This window comes from Podarcis bocagei (assembly GCF_964188305.1).
Source record: "Podarcis bocagei genome assembly, chromosome: 1".
NCBI lineage: Eukaryota > Metazoa > Chordata > Lepidosauria > Squamata > Lacertidae > Podarcis > Podarcis bocagei.
The window spans coordinates 119744949-119763552 of NC_138125.1; the positions used below are offsets into that span (position 1 = coordinate 119744949).

The following is an 18604-nucleotide window of genomic DNA, read 5'->3' on the forward strand; positions in this document are numbered from 1 at the left end:
GGATGAGAGTGTCACATAGGCGTCCCATGAAAAAGTGAGTGAATAATAATACTCCTTTAATACATAACAGACAGGTAGGAAATACTTTGGTGTAGTTGGTGAGGGGACACTTTGATTGGCCTCTTCTGCACAAATTTGCCTAGATGTATTATTCACCCCTGGGAAGGGCAAAGTGTAGCTTCCAAAAAGAAGTAGTTGTTTGGAAGTCTACATAATAATTACATAATGAGAGTTTTGATACATGGAGCCATGGGCAGAGCCAGGATTTTTGTTAGGGACCTCCCCCCCCAAAAAAAGTTGAGGTTTTTGGGGGGAGATCACTGTTAAAAATCAACTCAAAGTGAGGATATTAGGGGGCTGGCTTCTGCTAAGGGGGGCAGAACCTCTGTTAATTGAGTATTTTTCATGCTTTTCAATACTTTTTGAGGATTTAGGGGGGCTGTCCCCCTGTCCCCCCCCCCCATGCATGGAGCAGTGAGAATTGGAGGACAGCTTTCCTTATTTTTGTTTAAGGATACAACTTGAACTGTCAACTACATCTATTCATTTTATTAAAAGACTTTGTTTATTGTTTTGTTTTTTTAAAATAAACCTATTGAAGCAAATAAGCATAGGATATGGGTTAGGGAGGACTCTAATAATAATCAAGAATGTCTTTCAATTAGACACTTGCACAACTACAGTAGGTAACAGGTTGCCTATAGTGATTAATTGTAGTTCTATTTGTTAACAAGACCAGAGTGAGGACAGCTTGCTTCCTAGTCCTGCAGTGGTCAGAGGGAGCAGACCGAACAAAATTATCCTACTGGCTACCTGTTATAACTTTAGGGCTTTATAAAAGGGCAACAGGGGTCAGTCACTTCTAAATGAGCAGGCTGTCAGCCTGAGACCCTTGTGACCCAGGTTCAAATCGTTGTTCATCTAAGGTAGCACTTAGGTGGTCATTTTTAGGCTAACCTACTACATAAAATACCTAGTTCATCTAAGTTTTTTAAAACAAAATTGTTTTGTTTCGCTACAGCTTCTACTTCATTTTTTTTACAGGTAGCATAAAATAGCAAACATATCTTGTTCTTTTCAGTGTTTCTTTTATTTTGATATATTTATGACGTTGTTTTAACTGTTTTGCTGTTTTATTGTAAGCCACTCCGTATGTGTTTGCTAAAGAGCAGCCAATAACTCAAATAAAAATATTCAAGCAATATTTGGTCAACTAGCTTGAGTTAAAGAATCATATGTATACCTAATTGCCTCCCCTATTCTTTTTTAGTAAAATAGGAAGGGGGTTTATTGGTTGACAGAAGATGTTTGATTCATGGACCTTACCTTATAATCCTATAGTTTTATTTTATCTGTTGATTTTTACATTCTACCTTTTCTAAGTTTCATAATAATGTGTATATTATTGTGGCATATTTTTAAATAACTTATACTCATTGACTGTTTGATTATTGCCATTTTATGATTATTTGTAAGTGGTTTCTGTTGCTTGTTTATTGTAGGTTTGTATGCTATGATACAAATCTGGTTGTTATGAAAATTTAGAAACATTAAAAGAACAAAATTAAAATAATTACAGTGTAGAGGACAACATGAGAAGATAGAAAAAGAAGTGAATAAAGAATGTTAAGGGTGAAGAAAATATGCTTTTTTGTAAACCAAGACCCTGAACCATGGTTTGAAATTCTAGTTTGCTGCAAAACCTACATTAAGAGTCTTTTAAACTCCTCCCTCTTGTAGCAGAAGGGAGAAATAGCTTGCATACCTAAGGCTCAACCCCCCTTATGCTTGGAAGGTTTACTTTTATATCCAAATTGAGCCATGGTGATTTAGTTGAAGACCATAATATGAATATGGCTATAGATTTAAATTGCCACAAGATGGCGCTTTCCAACTTCTAAACTTAAAGAATCTTCACCAGAAATGCTTTATTCAAAACAGATGAATTATTATGCTCTAAAAAGTCACTTTTAGTAATAAAAAAAAGTTTATATGAGATGCACAAGATTATTAAGAATGGGGGCTAAATGTAAACATCAGCAAAGGAGGTGACCCTGGTCATTTGCTGTTAGGTAAAGGTAAAGGGACCCCTGCCAATTAGGTCCAGTCGTGACCGACTCTGGGGTTGGGGCGCTCATCTTGCTTTATTGGCCGAGGGAGCTGGCGTACAGCTTCCGGGTCATGTGGCCAGCATGACTAAGCCGCTTCTGGCGAACCAGAGCAGCACACGGAAACACCGTTTACCTTCCCTGGTACCTATTTATCTACTTGCACTTTGATGCGCTTTCGAACTGCTAGGTTGGCAGGAGCAGGGACCGAGCGATGGGAGCTCACCCCGTCGTGGGGATTCGAACCGCCGACCTTCTGATCGGCAAGTCCTAGGCTCTTTGGTTTAACCCACAGCGCCACCCGCGTCCCTCATTTAAGTATCCGTATAAGTATTTAAGATATTATTTGGTAAAGAGGAGCTATTCACTAGAGCTTTTTAAAGACAAACCACCAACGTACAAGTTAACTGGCCACAGTATTCCCCACTATAGTGAGATGTTGTTGACATCTGTCTGTCTCGAGAGACAATGGAGTTCTCCGGGGGTGAAGCCAAACTGCTGTGTTAGCAGCACCTAGGTGACCTCTCCCCCCTCTCAGGTCTGCTGATGTGGTCCGAAGAAAAGGAAAGCAATAAGTTTTGACACCAGCTTGACTGCAGCAGCTGCTGGAAGGAGGCGTATAAGGTGTCATCCAACTGTTTTAGGGGCTCTGGATTTGTGTAGGGTTTACTCCTTAGCCTTTTCTTCTCCTGAAGATAACCCATGGAAGCAGCAGAGGTTCAGAACCAGAGTTTTCCTTCTCCTGGATGGGCCACCTTCCCAGGTTGATGAGCCCCACCTGCCCCTCACTTTCATCGACAGCGTGTTGCAACAACCGCCTTGGTCTTGCATACTCAAACTGCCAGAGCATGTCTTTACAAACAGGGGCGGGGAGGTACTTTGGCTTAAATTGCCGTATTTTTTGCTCTATAAGAAGCACCCGACCATAAGACGCACCTAGTTTTTAGAGGAGGAAAACAAGGGGGGGAAATATTCTGACTCAGATGTTGTTGAAGAGGCTTCGCGCGGCTATCCCTGAAGCCAGAACAGCAAGATGGATTGCTGCGCAGCAATCCCTCCTGCTGTTCTGGCTTCAGCGATAGCTGCGCAGCCTGCATTCGCTCCATAAGACGCACACACATTTCCCCTTACTTTTCAGGAGGTAAAAAGTGCATCTTATAGAGCGAAAAATATGGTATAGTACTCATTTCTATATTTGCCCCTGTGCACATGCCATTTTGATGCAGATCTGTTTCTTCTATTCCCTACTTCCCTTTGGTATAATAGGTGGGCCTACTCCAAAGGCAATGTGAGGCTCTGCTTCACGCTGCCTTGGGAGTAGAGTGAGAGGGATGGATAAGGGTAAACAGGATGTACACAGGTTTTCCTTTTCCTAGCCTCTAGTTCCATATACGTGTCACAACATGTTAGTGCATTGGCTGCAGTGCGCAGGTGTGTCGCGCAAACGCTCCCTGCGCTGGAAAGGGGTTAGTGTGACTTCCTGTTTGCTAATAAAACTGAATTACTGTGTTGCGAAATGCTGCATGTTTGAAAAGTGTGTCATCAGTGTGAAAAGTTTGGAAAGCTCTGATCTAGTTTGAAGGGTGCTAAAGGAGCGCAGTAGAATTTACTCTTGTTCTTCTTTATTAAGTCTGTATACCGTGTGACATCTGAAGATCACAGGGCAGTTCACAACATCAAAATACAAAATGGGAACAGAAAATACACAATAAAGCAAAAACAAAACAACAACCCCACAAACCTATCACTATTATTCATTTATTTGGGCACAATTCCTCTATAATAATAAAGCAGGGGTCACCAATGTGGAGGCCGCAGGGGGCCACAGACAGTTTTGCTGGTTCCTGAAGGATCCCATTGCCGATAAACAAGGCTTGAAAGGAGTGTTCTCTTGCTGTCCATAAGAACATGTTGCAGTGTGTGTGTGTTTGGCCTTGGCATGTGTAATGCACAGAACAGTTTCTGTGGTTTGTAAACATGTCTGCAGATCCCAGAAGGTTGACGACCGCTGGAGTATGACATATTAATTTCCCTTCAGGATAATTCTTTAATTTATAAAGCTGATAAATAAGGGAAGAGAGGTAGCTGTGTTGAATTCTAAAGGCCGATTTTGGGAAGGAGATTTACAACTGGACAGAAAAGCAATATTGTAAATGAACAGATGGAGATCCTACATGATTTATCATGTTCATAAGTAAAGTTTCTGTCAGAATGGTATTATATTGGAGGTATATATATTTAAGACTTGGCAGACTTGGCTTCTAGGTTTTTGGTTTATTATTATTTTTAAAAAATCTGGCAACTGGGTTCTGCAGCTTTAGGCACTGGCCCTGCTCCAGACTGGATAGTGGCTCACCCTCTGCCTCCAGTTTTGTGCCTTGCAGAAGATGTTGGGGTGCCATGACCCCTGAGGGCCCTGGATCCCTCTGTTCTCTCTCGCTGCCCACTGACACAGTCTGCTCCTCTTTGGGAGCAATCAGGTCTTCCTCTTGACAGGATTCCTCCCACAGGCGCATGACATCTACAATATATTCAGAGGTGCCTCAGTCAGTGGCAGTTTAGGGAAGTTTAGTCAGCCATCTTGATTCAAAATGGCATCTAATGGTATCCCAACAAACATGGTTGAAGACCTGCTCCTCTGTTGCAGAAACCATTTTGCTAAATTTGATGACTATATCTCAAGAGGTGTCCAAATGGATAGAGAACAGATGGATGAAAAACTTTCCTATATATAGATAGATAGATAGATATGTAGAATATATGATACTATATTTATAATGATATAATATAATTAAAGAAGGAAGGAAGGTGTAAGCTGTCAAAGAGGTTTATTAGTCTATTATATCTAACAGCCAAATAAGAAATAAAATTACACAGGAATATTTGCAGTTCTTAAAAGATACATAACGATACTGGATGACTTAGTGTGAAATCATTGCTACAAAGTCATACTACAAGTTTGATTTCCAGAATATGAAATAGTACCTCACCGACTTGCACACTGAAAGAAATAAAATTATCTAGGGATGTTATCTATATTATTAAAAGATAATGGCTATATTAACAGTATGCAACCTATGTTGCTCTTGAAAAAATGTGGTTCTGTAAGATTTTGCATGTTGGTGTATAGTGGAAACAGTTACTAATCTGCATATATTTTCTTTTGCAGTTATCAGTGGCAGGGTGTCTTCCAGCAGAAAATTCTTTGCAAAATAATGTTTTATTTTTAATTATTCCCATTGTACTAATACAGATTATTGTATATGCCTTCAGGGGCCTGAATTATGGCTTCCTTGAGACCGTAATATTTAATTTCTTTTCTGCCATGTATTAAAACCCATTGTTAACACTGCATGAATATTTCTAGTGCTTAATGTATTAGAAAATCCTAAGTGAAAGGAGATTAGTATTTTTCTTTCTTTTTTTTTTTTGTATTAACAAAACCATAAAACAGCTTCTGAGATTAAAGGGGAAAGCAAAATAATTCAGATAAGAGGCAAAGGTTTACGTTAACCTTAGAGAACATTCCAACACTTCCTTGTTTTAAAATTATTCAAAAGACATCTCTCTCAAATTTTGCGCAAACCCATGTCACTTGTGGAAATTAATTTGTCTTTTTTATGTGCTAGAGAAAGAGAAAAGTTTGCTTTGTTTCCCTGCCCATTCTGTGCAATTGAAGAAAACACCAAATGACCTTTAAATTTTGTTAAAATATTATTAAGCCCTTTGTTTCCTGATTTGGCTGCAATACCAAGCACTCCCTTCATATAGTTCAACCTCCCTAATAGCTATGGATTGAGTTAAGGTCTTCTAAATGCTGCTAATATTGTGTGCCAGTGTTTTGCTATCCTTAGCAGAAAACGATTGTCCCAAATTCGCCTTTATGCACAGTGTGCCGCCAAGAACAGGATCCTAGCTCCTGAAATCCTCCTGCCTTTCATTTAATTCTGTTTTGGTTCATATGTAAATACAACCCTCTCCATTATCTCTTGTTTCGATTAATCAGTCCAGGAGGCTAAAATTAAATTACCAGGATAAATTCAGTCTAGTGGTCACCTGGTCAGGTGTTTGCCGGTTTAGCAACTCTACTGCCTCTCCATGTCTTCCTAATGGCCCTATCTCCATTGTTGTCTTAACGCTCATACCTCTCAGTAGGGCTTTTCTTCAGTATCAGCATGCCAGCAATGGTACGTAGGTGCTGCAGACCATCATTTACCTTTCCCTTACCTTCCCCACCCCGACCTGACCACAGTGATCCATGCGACGGTCACCTCCAGGCTTGACTACTGTAATTTGCTCTACGTGGGGCTGCCCTTGAAGCTGTCCCAGAAACTCCAGTGGGTGCAGAATGCTGCAGCGAGGCTCCTCACGGGGTCTCTGCCATGGGAGCATATTCACCCAGTGCTTTTCCAGGGTCAGATTTAAGGTGCTGCTTTTGACCTTTAAAGCCCTTCACGGCCTAGGACCCTCGTACCTACGGGACCGCCTCTCCCGGTATGCCCCACGGAGGACCTTAAGGTCCATATATAGCAACACCCTAGTGGTCCCTGGCCCTAAGGAAGTTAGATTAGCCTCAACCAGAGCCAGGGCCTTTTCAACTCTGGCTCCGGCCTGGTGGAACACTCTGCCTCATGAGACCAGGGCCCTGTGGGATCTGATTTCTTTCCGCAGAGTCTGTAAGACAGAGTTGTTCCGCCTGGCCTTTGGCTCAGAGCCAATTTGATTCCCTCCCCCTCTTTCTCCTCTTGTGATGAGGCTGCATTTTAATATTTTAATATTTCAATATTTTAATGTTGTATTTTAATCTTGTTTTTAAGTTGTATTCATTCAACTTGTTTTTATTATTGCTTGTTAGCCACCCTGAGCCCAGCCTTGGCTGGCGAGGGCGGGGTATAAATAAATATTATTATTATTATTATTATTATTATTATTATTATTATTATTATTATTATTATTATTTTAGCATTCGAAAAGTCCCAGCATTAGAGAGGCCTCATGTGCCAATCTTGTGGTCTCCCAGCTGTCGCTGTGCTTTGGAATATTACATCAGGTTCATCATTTTAAAAGAAAATGAAGAAGTGGAACTTCAATCATCTGTTAATAATATATCAGCACCCTGTAAAAGGCGCAGAAAAATACTATAAAACGCTTCTGCTTAGCTATCACTGATGTAATATGTTTATAGGATAACTTAGGGTATTTTTTTTCTTCAGTGTGGATGTTTGAGGTTGCACAAAAAACACGAGAGCAGTACTTTAATACAAAAACATTTTGGAACACCTGCATGGCATAAATCACTCCTTCAGCCTCCGAATTATAAATATTAGCTTATATGCAAAGTTTTCTTGCTTCTTGGTTGAGATTTAATCAAGATGTTCTGGCTCTGGTGAAAAATAGTCTTTTCCGTTAAGTCATCTTTATTTCTTGTAATGAAGATGTATGCCTAGTGTTGCTAGCCCAGCCAAAAGCTATTTGCAGTCTTGCTGTCTGTTTATACAGTTGAACACATGGTTCCTCACCTAAATAATTTACTTGTAAAATGTATTTCCATGCATATGTTGCTAGTAAAGTAGGAATATTCAAGCACTGCCAAAGCAGCCTTCTCTAGAAGTTTAATTAAAGTGTTGCTTGAGTTTCACCAAGTTAAGGCCGGTTCACATGTGAATGTACTTCACTTGATGACTCTTAGTACAAACTGTTCCCCACTGAAAAGCATTGGGATGGATCCAGACTTCACCATCTGCAGATGGAAGGGGGTTTTTCCCCTGTCCACAGAAGACTTTTGACCTAGCAGAAGAATCTCACTGCCAGATCAAGAGGAGGTATCATTTGATAATTCCCTCTCCCCCTGCATTTCCCAGTGCCACCTCCCCCACTGTCCCCACAGTATGAATTCATATAATCATAGAATTTGTAGAATTAGAAGATACTTTGAGGGTTATCTTATCCAACCCCATGCATTGCAGGAATCTCAACCAAAGCATCCATGACAGATGGCCCTTCAACCAATGCTTAAAAACCTCCAAGGAATAAGAGTTCACCAACTCTTGTGGAAGTCCATTCCACTCTTACTGTTAGAAAGTTCTTCCTGATTTTTAGTTGGAATCTCATTGTGATTTGAATCCATTGGTTCTGGTCCTAGCCTCCAAAGCAAGAGAAAACAAGCTTGCTCCATCTTCCATGTGACAGCCCTTTAGATATTTGAAGATTGCTATCTTATCTCCACTCAGGTCAAACATACCCAGCTCCCACAACCGTTCCTCATCAGGCTTGGTTTCCAGAACATTGATCCATCTTAGTCCCTCCCTTAGAAGGTGGTGGACTATCCTTCATTGGAGGTTAATGAAGTAGAGGTTTTTAAGCAGAGGTTGGATGACCATCTGTCACAGAATCCTAGAGTTGGAAGGGACCACAAGGGTCATCTAGACTAGTGTTTCCCAAACTTGGGTCTCCAGCTGTTTTTGGACTACAACTTCCATCGTCCCTAGCTGGCAAGACCAGTGGTCAGGGACAGTGGGAACTGTTGTCCGAAAACAGCTGGAGACCCAAGTTTGAATGAATGAATGAATGAATGAATTTATTAATACGGTCACAGACCAGCATCAACCCAAGTTTGGGAAACACTGCAATACAGGAATCTCTGACCCAATGTGAGACTTGAACCCACAATCCTGAGATCAAGCACCTCATGCTCTACCAACTGAGCTAATGCCACTGATGCTTTAGCTGAGAGTCCTGCATAGCAGGGGGTTGGACTAGATGACTTTCAGGGCCCCTTCCAACTCTACATTTCTATGTTTCTAGCTGATTTAAGGTGTCTTAAAGTGCATGCACACAACACAAATGCACACTGAACTCCTATAAACAATAACTGGAAAGTTGCAAAATATATTTTAAGAATCTGAACAAAATCCCATCTTTCTGAAAGTAAGAAGTGGTGAGTGTCATGGGTCATGTGACTTTAAAAGGTAAAGGGACCCCTGACCGTTAGGTCCAGTCATGGATGACTCTGGGGTTGCGGCGCTCATCTTGCTTTACTGGCAGAGGGAGCCGGCGTACAGCTTCCAGGTCATGTGGCCAGCATGACTAAGCTGCTCCTGGCGAACCACAGTCTCTGGGCTCAGCCATAGCTGCAGGCATCTGTAAATGATGCCATTTGGGAGTTCTCTAGCAAAGCATGCTCACATCCTCATCAGGAGAAACAACTGTACACAATGTCTTAAACATACGATCTCTACTTTGATTAAAATGAAGTTACTTTATAGGTATGAAACCTTAAATTTGTCTTACATTTTGTTAATTTGCAACCAACAATTGAACAAAAACATTTTGCTTCAAGCTGTTGTCATAGTTGTACCTTCCTCACTGTATCTTCCTTCTTTCGTTTTATTGGTTTTTTAAACTCTTATATTTGGGGGTCCCTTTAAACTGAATACATTTGGGCAAAAAGAACCCCCCCCAAGGTCTGTCTATGCATAATCAGTTTGAAAAATGGAATGGCTGAGTCAGGGTGGGGAATCATAGAGCCATAGAATTGGAGCTGAACTCTGGCTGGGGGGGGGGGCAGATCCTTATCTTTCCCACCCACCACCGCATAGGAAAAGCTTGACACTTGGACTGAGCCTTGTGATGTCACAGTGATGTCAGGTAACCCTTTTTGCATAGTGTTGTGCATGGAAACTGTGACAACTGGTAAATTGCCAGCCCTTGCAAAGCGCTGTGCATGAAGAAGAAGAGTTTGGATTTGATATCCCGCTTTATCACTACCCAAAGGAATCTCAAAGCAGCTAACATTCTCCTTTCCCTTCCTCCCCCACAACAAACACTCTGTGAGGTGAGTGGGGCTGAGAGACTTCAGAGAAGCGTGACTAGCCCAAGGTCTCCCAGCAGCTGCATGTGGAGGAGCGGAGACGCGAACCCAGTTCCCCAGATGAATCTACCACTCTTAACCACTACACCACACTGGCTCTCTATTCCACACCTCACTGGCTCTCTATATTACACTGGCATGGGGTTTTCATGGTTCTGTTGACCAGCTAGTGATGTGGCATGGCCAAAACAGCACCACAGGCCAAAATGAGAAGGGTTGGCAGGTCTAATTAGATCTGCGGCCCAGAGGTTGCCTATGCTGGGTTGAATGGAAATAAATAATGCTATTAATTTGAAACCTCTCAATTAATATATATATATATCTCAAGTATCTTCTACTGGGGTACTAATGAGTATCGTTATTCTTTCAGATACTGATGAATACAGGCCACCAGTTTGGAAATCTTATCGTAAGTAGTCGATTCTGTACTGGTACTGTTAATATTTTTTAAATGGTGAAAATTGTAAGTCTTGAAATTTATAAACATGGTATACTCAGAATCCCTCTTCTCTGCAGCATCTGAAACCAAGGGGCTTGAAATAGATGATCCTCGGGGTCCCTTCCAACTCTACAATTCTATGAATGAAACTCTATGAATGAAAGTATATTGTTAGGATACTGGTTCTGAACCTTACTGTACCAAGAAGATCAATGGATGTCACAGATTTTGTTGGTCTGTTTCCTTCTATTAAAACCAGTTGAACCAGGCGATATTTTTTCTTTTTTAAAACGTAAGAGGCTAGATTTGTATACTCCAAATTTAGCTGCTATCTATAACATTTTGGAAATGAGAGGATTTCATATTGCACTTTGCATCTGCTCTCTTGCCGAGGATGAAAAAGCCCTTTAGAAAAATCCCCAAATCTGCTTCTGACCAGGTGTCTGATTTAGAAGTTGGGGGAACCTTCGTTAAACTGTTTGCTCTCCGTTTTAAATCTACACATAAATTTGTGTGCGCATCAGAAAGTGTGCGGAGGAAGACAAAAACCATCACAAACCTAGATCCTGAAAAGATGCTGGATTGGACAATCACCTTTCACAATCCCAGGCTTACGATAGGAAAGTTGGCTTTATTTGTTGCTAGAATTCTGTGTGCCTAGTGCTTGTTTGTGTATTCCTTTAAGACCCAAAGTTGAAAGAAGAGATAGCACCATATTACCATATATATTCAAATCTAATGCGCACTTTTTGGGTCCAAATAACGTTGCGAAAATTAAAGTGTGCATTAGATAGTATGGCGTGTTTACATTTGCCAGTGAATACCTTTTTTGGTTTCAAGGTTCTGAAAACTGAGGTGCATATTAGATTCGATGGTGCATTAGACTTGAGTAAATATTGTAGTTCTCAGTATCTCTCATTCTCTCTCTCTCTCTCTCACACACACACACATATATATGTGGAGAAAGAGAGAATTAGGAGGTTCTTGTGATATAATATCTGTAATGTGTTTTTACTCTAGGGCTTCTGTCCCTGCTACTGAGTACAGTAGCTGGACCAACAGGACTTATCTGTCATTATCAGCGTTTCATGTTCAGTGTCCCACCATGATTTAAATCTGTTCTGTGTTGAAATTAATGTCAACCTTCATTTCATTTCATTTGTGCCCAGGCTTTGACTTCAGAGCCTCGAAGGAACCGTAGTACCTTTAAGAGCCCCCTGCCCCACAGCTGCTGCCGCATAATCACTATTGTCAGAACCTTTGTCTGCTCCAGAGCCTTTTAAGTGTCCCACAGTGCAGCTTTCGAGTCATAACTTATTATATCAGTCACTTGTCATATGCCAAGCCAGTCACTTAATATAAAACCATTAACACACAAAGTGACTCGAAGCAGGCTTTTTGTCTTCAAGCTGATGATTAAAGGATAAAATTGGCACTCATTGTGTCGCTTATATTAAACATCGTTAATCACAACAACCATACATTCAGCAACTTGTCACCGTGAAATGCATGTGTGTTGTCTCCCGTTGCAAATAACAATAATAAATCGCTGCAAAATAACCTTTTGCAAGGAAAGTGAAGCTTTTGTCCTTTTTTCTTTATGGTTCAACCAAAATATGCAATTCTGTTGAATGTTTCCAATGTGCTCAGTTACCCTTTCTTAAGAATCCAGAGAGAATTGTTGGGTGCTAACCTATAGTGTCCAGGACAGGATATCTGAAACAGCTTTCAGCATAACAGAGCTAAGCCATGGTTTTAACTTCTGCCTCCCTCCTCCTCAATCATGTTGTTGTCTGGATCAACTCTAATATCATTGCAACCAGTCTTGGGGAATGAGGTGGGAGGCGATAACAGGTGGCTGGAGTGGGAGGAGGAAATCGGCAAAGGTTGCCTCGCCCCTCCCTTTGCCAGCAGAATCTCTCCCTTGGATCAAAAGTCTTCCATGGATGAAAATCTGCCTCCAGCTTACCACGTTGCTGTTTAGCTACTGCTGACATGTAGTTGGTATATTGTATACTTTTAGTTTCCCATGTATTGAATGCCGCTTCGAACATAGTTGATGTGGCATACAAAGGAACCGACTGGCCGTTGGCATAGACAGATCCCCTATTGTCAAATATGCCTATTTCATTAATACCAACAAACAGAAATGCTAAAGTGTTTACCTCCTTGCAGTCTTAAGCATAAAAATGAAATCCATTTTTCCTCTGCCTTTTCCTAGTGTATCAGTTGCAACAAGAAGCTCCCCACCCTAGAAGGATTACCTGCACATCTGAGGTGGGTTTACCGTGAAAGCTAAATGTAATTGAAGGCTTTTTAAAATACTGAATATTGTTGCTTAGTTTAGTTCTGGCAAACCTCCACGACCAGGCACAGCCCACCACTGCCTTCCCTGGACCTCCTTGAATATATATTCCCTGTGGCCACTGTTTTAATTTCCCACAATGTTCCTAACCCTTTTATTATTATTATTTATAAGCCAATTACCCTTAGTCCCTCTTTCCCAGTCTCACCACTACATAATGGAAGCTTTAGCTGGTTTCCTTTGAGCCAGGCTTGTAGGCAGTTCTCTGCCCGAACATGGCTAGGAAATCATGCTGTTAATATTCCAATTACCATATAAAAGCACAGGGCTCTTATTGCAGCCCTCTTAGAGACCAAACTAGGTGTGATCCTCAATACATCATTAGCAACCATGTCTCTATTTTCTGAAAGATTTAATACCAAGAAAAGAACAGGAAGTCATTTTTCAACTGGGACCACAGCATGCAGGGAGGGGAAGGTTAAATCGTTTTTTCCTCTGCCATGGCACCCATGAAAATCACCTCTGCTCAGCTGGTACTATTCCTGTTTTGTTTAGTCCTCATTTGCACTTAGGGTGAGGGCAGTCTTATGTTGTTGTTGTTTAGTTGTTTAGTCGTATCCGACTCTTCGTGACCCCGTGGACCAGAGCACGCCAGGCACTCCTGTCTTCCACTGCCTCCCGCAGTTTGGTCAAACTCATGCTGGTAGCTTCGAGAACACTATCCAACCATCTCGTCCTCTGTCATCCCCTTCTCCTTGTACCCTCAATCTTTCCCAACTTCAGGGTCCTTTCCAGGGAGTCTTCTCTTCTCATGAGGTGGCCAAATTATTGGATCTGTCCTTCCAGAGAGCACTCAGGGCTGATTTCCTTTAGAATGGATAGGTGTGATCTTCTTGCAGTCCATGAGACTCTCAAGAGTCTCCTCCAGCACCATAATTTAAAAGCATAGATTCTTTGGCAATCAGTCTTCTTTATGGTCCAGCTCTCACTTCCATACATCACTACTGGGAAAACCATAGCTTTAACTATGCGGACCTTTGTTGGCAAGGTGATGTCTCGGCTTTTTTCAAGATCCTAGAGCTTTTTTTCTCAGCCGGAGCTCAGCTCTGGCACCTCTCAGATGGGCGCCATTGCCATTCTAAGACGACGAGGGAGAAATTCATGGTGAGCTCCAGCATCTCTTTTTCTATGAAAATAGCACTGTGCAGTTAAACTAAAAATGGTCATTGTTATGATTTGCATCATCATGCCTGACCATCCTTGACCTGTCCGTCTTGTTACATCAGCACTTACTGCTGATTTGCTGGATTTTTTTGCCATTAATTAATTGTTTGTAAGGAGTGAAAGGAGAGAGAGGGAGAGGGAGAATGAGTGCAGAACTCACTGGATAAAAACAAACAAACAAACCAGTTGTCAACCATTTGTCAATCAGACCTTCCTTCCCAGACATTGAGGCACTATCTTATGACCAAAATGTGTCCTGCAAAAGTGAGCCATGCACATAAACAGGGTTTCATGCTTCGATCATCCTCAGGGACTAGTTCTCATTGTACGTCAGAGTGTGCAGTGGATGATGAACACGTTGCTTTCAGCCCCGGCAGCCCTCATTTCTTGTTCGCTGAGTCCAGATCTCTCCCCTGGTTGCCTTCAGTAGACATGATCAGTGCTGTCTGATCTCTTTGGCGGAGGGAGAATATGTTGGTCTGGTTTTCTCTCTCATCTTACTGGACAAAGCTGAACTTGCCCACCTATTCAAGGTTACAAACCTGGTAGCTCCAATCACCACGTCAGGAGCTTTTTTATGTTTTATGTTTTATGTTTTTAGGCATACAGTTTTATCTGTTCCTCAGCCAGCTCTGCTGGATCACAGCGCAACATCAATTTCAATTTTTAATATGCTACGGCGTGAAATTTGACTTGTTATAATGCAGCCACAAAACACCATTCATGCTAAATAGGCGCTGAAAATGATTAAAGTTTTAAATTTTATTGCAACACTTTCATCATGTACCCAAGGGGAGAGGAAATTAATCTTCGAAATGTGTTTGTCATTTTGACATAGCCTTAAATACAGGGGAGCACAGTACTGTCATGGCCTTAATAGCTTATACCGCTTAGATCACAAACAGGATTAATTTACTGAATTAAATAGGAGTTTCTTTGTGCTGTTTTCTTTCATATGCCAGTTGCAATTCTTCCAAATGTGCTGTAAAGCCCTAGGATGAAAAAAAATAAAGCTCCAATGGGCGTGAAGTGGCCCACGTTTTCAAAGAAAACTACAGTTTCTGCCAATATTGATTTGGCAGGCATTTTAATTATTTATCTAGCTAATGCTGATTCCTGTTCATGAAGATAAGTAGTGATAAATTAAGGTTTTGCTTTCTAGCCTATTACCAGTGCCCTGGTAAGAATTTTCTCTTGCACGTTTGAAAACGTGTACAACACAGTTCCCTTTCTCTTGTCTGACATTGGGATTTTAGTAGCGCTCTTAACAGACATTTCACTTCATTGGAACAGCCCAGTTGGTTTCATGAGAGTCAAACATCATCTGTTTGGCCACAGGTTTCCTATCCTTGCCAAAGCTGTATGCACCTCGAAATCTCTCCCAGAAAAACATATCATAAAATCAGCGATAGCACCAGTCAACGGCAATAGCCCTAATCAGTTCATCAGCAATAACATCAAGGGGACTGAACCCTGGTCTTTCCTTCTTCTCGAAATGAGGCCCAGTCGCTTAGCATTATGGCTGATGTTCTGATGGGCATTACACAGACACAGACGTAGCTCCTGAGAAGACGCACAGACAACCTACTGCATATTGCTGCATAACATAGCAAATCCATTCCACGTATATGTGCCACCTACTTTCCTAACCTTTTAAAAGCATTTCATTAACTTTTCTTTCAGTAGCAACAGTAGTAAGGGGCATAGCAATCTCGCATCCAATTTGCATGGTTCTTTTTTGGTTGTTTTGCGAGAGGGCAGCATAGAAATGCTTTCATGGATAAAATAATAATAAAGCTAAAGAAATGGCCGTCAAAACAACCATATTCCAGAATGTGCCCCCAATATCCCTTTTTTGTTAGCCTACTTTTTGGAATGTGATGCCGATAACAACGACTAGTGTAACCGTTCAATTGAGATCATTCTGAAAGAAATCGTAACTTTCCTTTCCAACTAGGAATTTAGAGGGATTTGTTGGGAACCCCCCCCCCCAAAAAAAGCATACTGATACTGGCGGTGGGGATTGAGGAAGGAGCATTTCTGACATGATGAGAAGACCAAAAAGTAGAGATGTGAGAAGGACAACTTTAACGTGTGGCAAGGAGCATTGTCTGTTCAGGGCTGCCTCTTGGCTAGGGTTAAGCCGTTTGTAAGCCTTTACAAATATCACTCCTGTTTACTTGACCTTATTATCAGATTGTGTTCAGATATTTCCCCAGGTCATTTGGAAAAGAAAGTGTTGTGCTTAGGGGAGTCAAGACTGTGAGCCTTCTTTTGAGCGACACCGACATCAATATAGAGAGGCTTTAAATCAAATATATCTTAAAACTCTCAAGTATCAATCCAATTACATTTTTTTTACAGTGCCATGTTTACACTGAAGCAGAGGGGTAATTTTATAGGAAACAGATGATATGAGTTTTTACTGACCATATCTCCAACTGATTTAATACTCCCCAATTGTAATATGAACTTCTTTCAAGGCTTATTATTTTTTTTTTTTTTTAAGGAAAAAGCCTGGTTCTTCATTACTGTTGTTCCCTTGCTGCATGTTTGTTCATGTGGCATACTCACACATGTAAGATGTCCTTTGCTGTCACAGCTTGGCATCTTGCCATGCAGTTAAAATAATCTTAAATGAAAAGATATCAAGCGAACCAGATGATTGAATTAATTAATATCCCCCCCACTTCTTGTTGTATAGTAAAGCTTCATTCTAATATAACCCTAATTACCAGCAAGCCTGAGTGAACAGTATCCACAAACAACCTTGTCCTAAGCAGCCCTTTATACTGCCGCTGGGTGATTTTCCTGGTAAATAAGTTCCTGGAGATATTTTCGGCATCCTAAGGGGTTTTCCTTTCCTCTCCACTCATTTTTTTAAAAAAATGTTTTCCCTGCATCTCCTCTATTTGTTCCCTGGAATTAACAGCTTGTAGGTAGGTTTTTGCACATTAGCCTGCAGGAACTAGAGGGAAAACCTAGTTTGTTTGTTCATATACTGCTTAATTGTGTTAAGGAGACACAAGTGGCACTGTGGTCTAAACCACTGAGCCTAGGGCTGGCCAATTGGAAGGTCGGCGGTTTGAATCCCCTTGGCGGAGTGAGCTCCTGTTGCACGGTTCCTGCTCCTGCCAACCTAGCAGTTCGAAAGCATGTCAAAGTGCCAGTAGATAAATAGGTACCACTCTGGTGGGAAGGTAAACGGCGTTTCTGTGCACTGCTCTGGTTTTGCCAGAAGCAGCTTAGTCATGCTGGCCACATGACCCGGGAAAACTGTCTGTGGACAAACGTCAGCTCCCTCGGCCAGTAAAGCAAGATGAGCGCCGCAACCCTAGAGTCGTTCGCGACTGGACTTACCTGTCAAGGGTCCTTTACCTTTTTAAAATTGTGATAAAACCTCAAACCGGTTTGCAAAAAGGATAAAGCAATAAAATTAGCAGTAAAAACAGTTAAGAACATGTATTTTTTTAAAAAAAAAATGGACCAACAATAAGCTAAAAAAAAAACCCAGCATCTTCTACATGTCTGGATAAACAGAAATGTTTTAACAGATACTGAAAAGAGTTGTGGAGTTCCAAAATTTGAGAGTGTCCACACTGCAAGATGGATTTCTTACAAGAGCAGAATCAGTATTATGTGCCAAACTACCCCTGTGCTAGACCAATTTGGTTCTCATTTTCGAATCACAAATGAGAGGCTTATCATGGAGCAAGATTTTCGGCCAGAGGCATGGAACTTAGCTGCTGTTGAGTTCCTTTTTGGGTTGGGGGGAACCATGTACACACATCTCATACAAGCTGCATCCCAACACACAGACGTGCCCCCTCCCCCATGTTCCCTCCCCTCACTCTTACTTATTTGGGACCCAGGCACATACATTGCCTCTAGAATTATAGGCACTGTGTTTGTGAATATTGGATCTATGGGCTACCAATAAAACGAGGCTGCATTTTAAGATGGCTGCCGAATGCTTGAAGCTGGGTTTTGAGCTCTAAGGCAAGTTTCTGCTCTAGAACCAACCCTTAGCATTTGTTTTTATCCTCTCTCCCCTTTTATTTCTTAACTCCTTTTAGTGCTTCGTTTTGTTGTTTGAATTTATTGTTTTATCTCATTGTTTTATTGTTCTGACTCCCCTAACCTGTGAGGCTGCATGAAGCTGGGCTGGGCTGAGCACTTTGCTAGGCAGTGCCAAACGCAAGGTCGAGCCAAAGTTTACAAGATACTAGTTATAAATTAAGGAAGAGAAAAATCTTGATTATCAGAACTGTTGAGGAGTGAGCCCAGGTGGCAGCTGCAGAGAGCATCAGTTGCCCACTTTCCTCCAGCCATGTCTTGTGAGCGGAGTTCTACTCATGGGAACTCTGGTCCCAACCCATTTGCTTCTGTATTCTGCATTGGTCTGTTGGGTGGGGGCCTCCTGGGCTGTGTGGCTTCCATATAGCCATACAGTGGTACCTCGGGTTACATACGCTTCAGGTTACATATGCTTCAGGTTACAGACTCCGCTAATCCAGAAATAATACCTCGGGTTAAGAACTTTGCTTCAGGATGAAAACAGAAATCGCGCGGCAGCAGTGGGAGGCCCCATTAGCTAGTGGTGCTTCAGGTTAAGAACAATTTCAGGTTAAGAACAGACCTCCAGAACGAATTAAGTA

The 18604-nt window shown here is 41.4% G+C and overlaps 1 protein-coding gene across 2 annotated transcripts in view; it reads left to right on the forward strand.

The window, feature by feature from the left end:
* CHN1 (chimerin 1) overlaps positions 1–18604 on the forward strand; it is a 104968-nt gene that overhangs the window by 14765 nt on the left and 71599 nt on the right. For both annotated transcript variants that reach the window (XM_081181061.1, XM_081181062.1), the window contains exons 2-3: positions 10349–10387; positions 12639–12694. In XM_081181061.1, coding sequence (XP_081037187.1) covers positions 10349–10387; positions 12639–12694 — 95 coding nt within the window. The remainder of the gene's footprint in view (positions 1–10348; positions 10388–12638; positions 12695–18604) is intronic.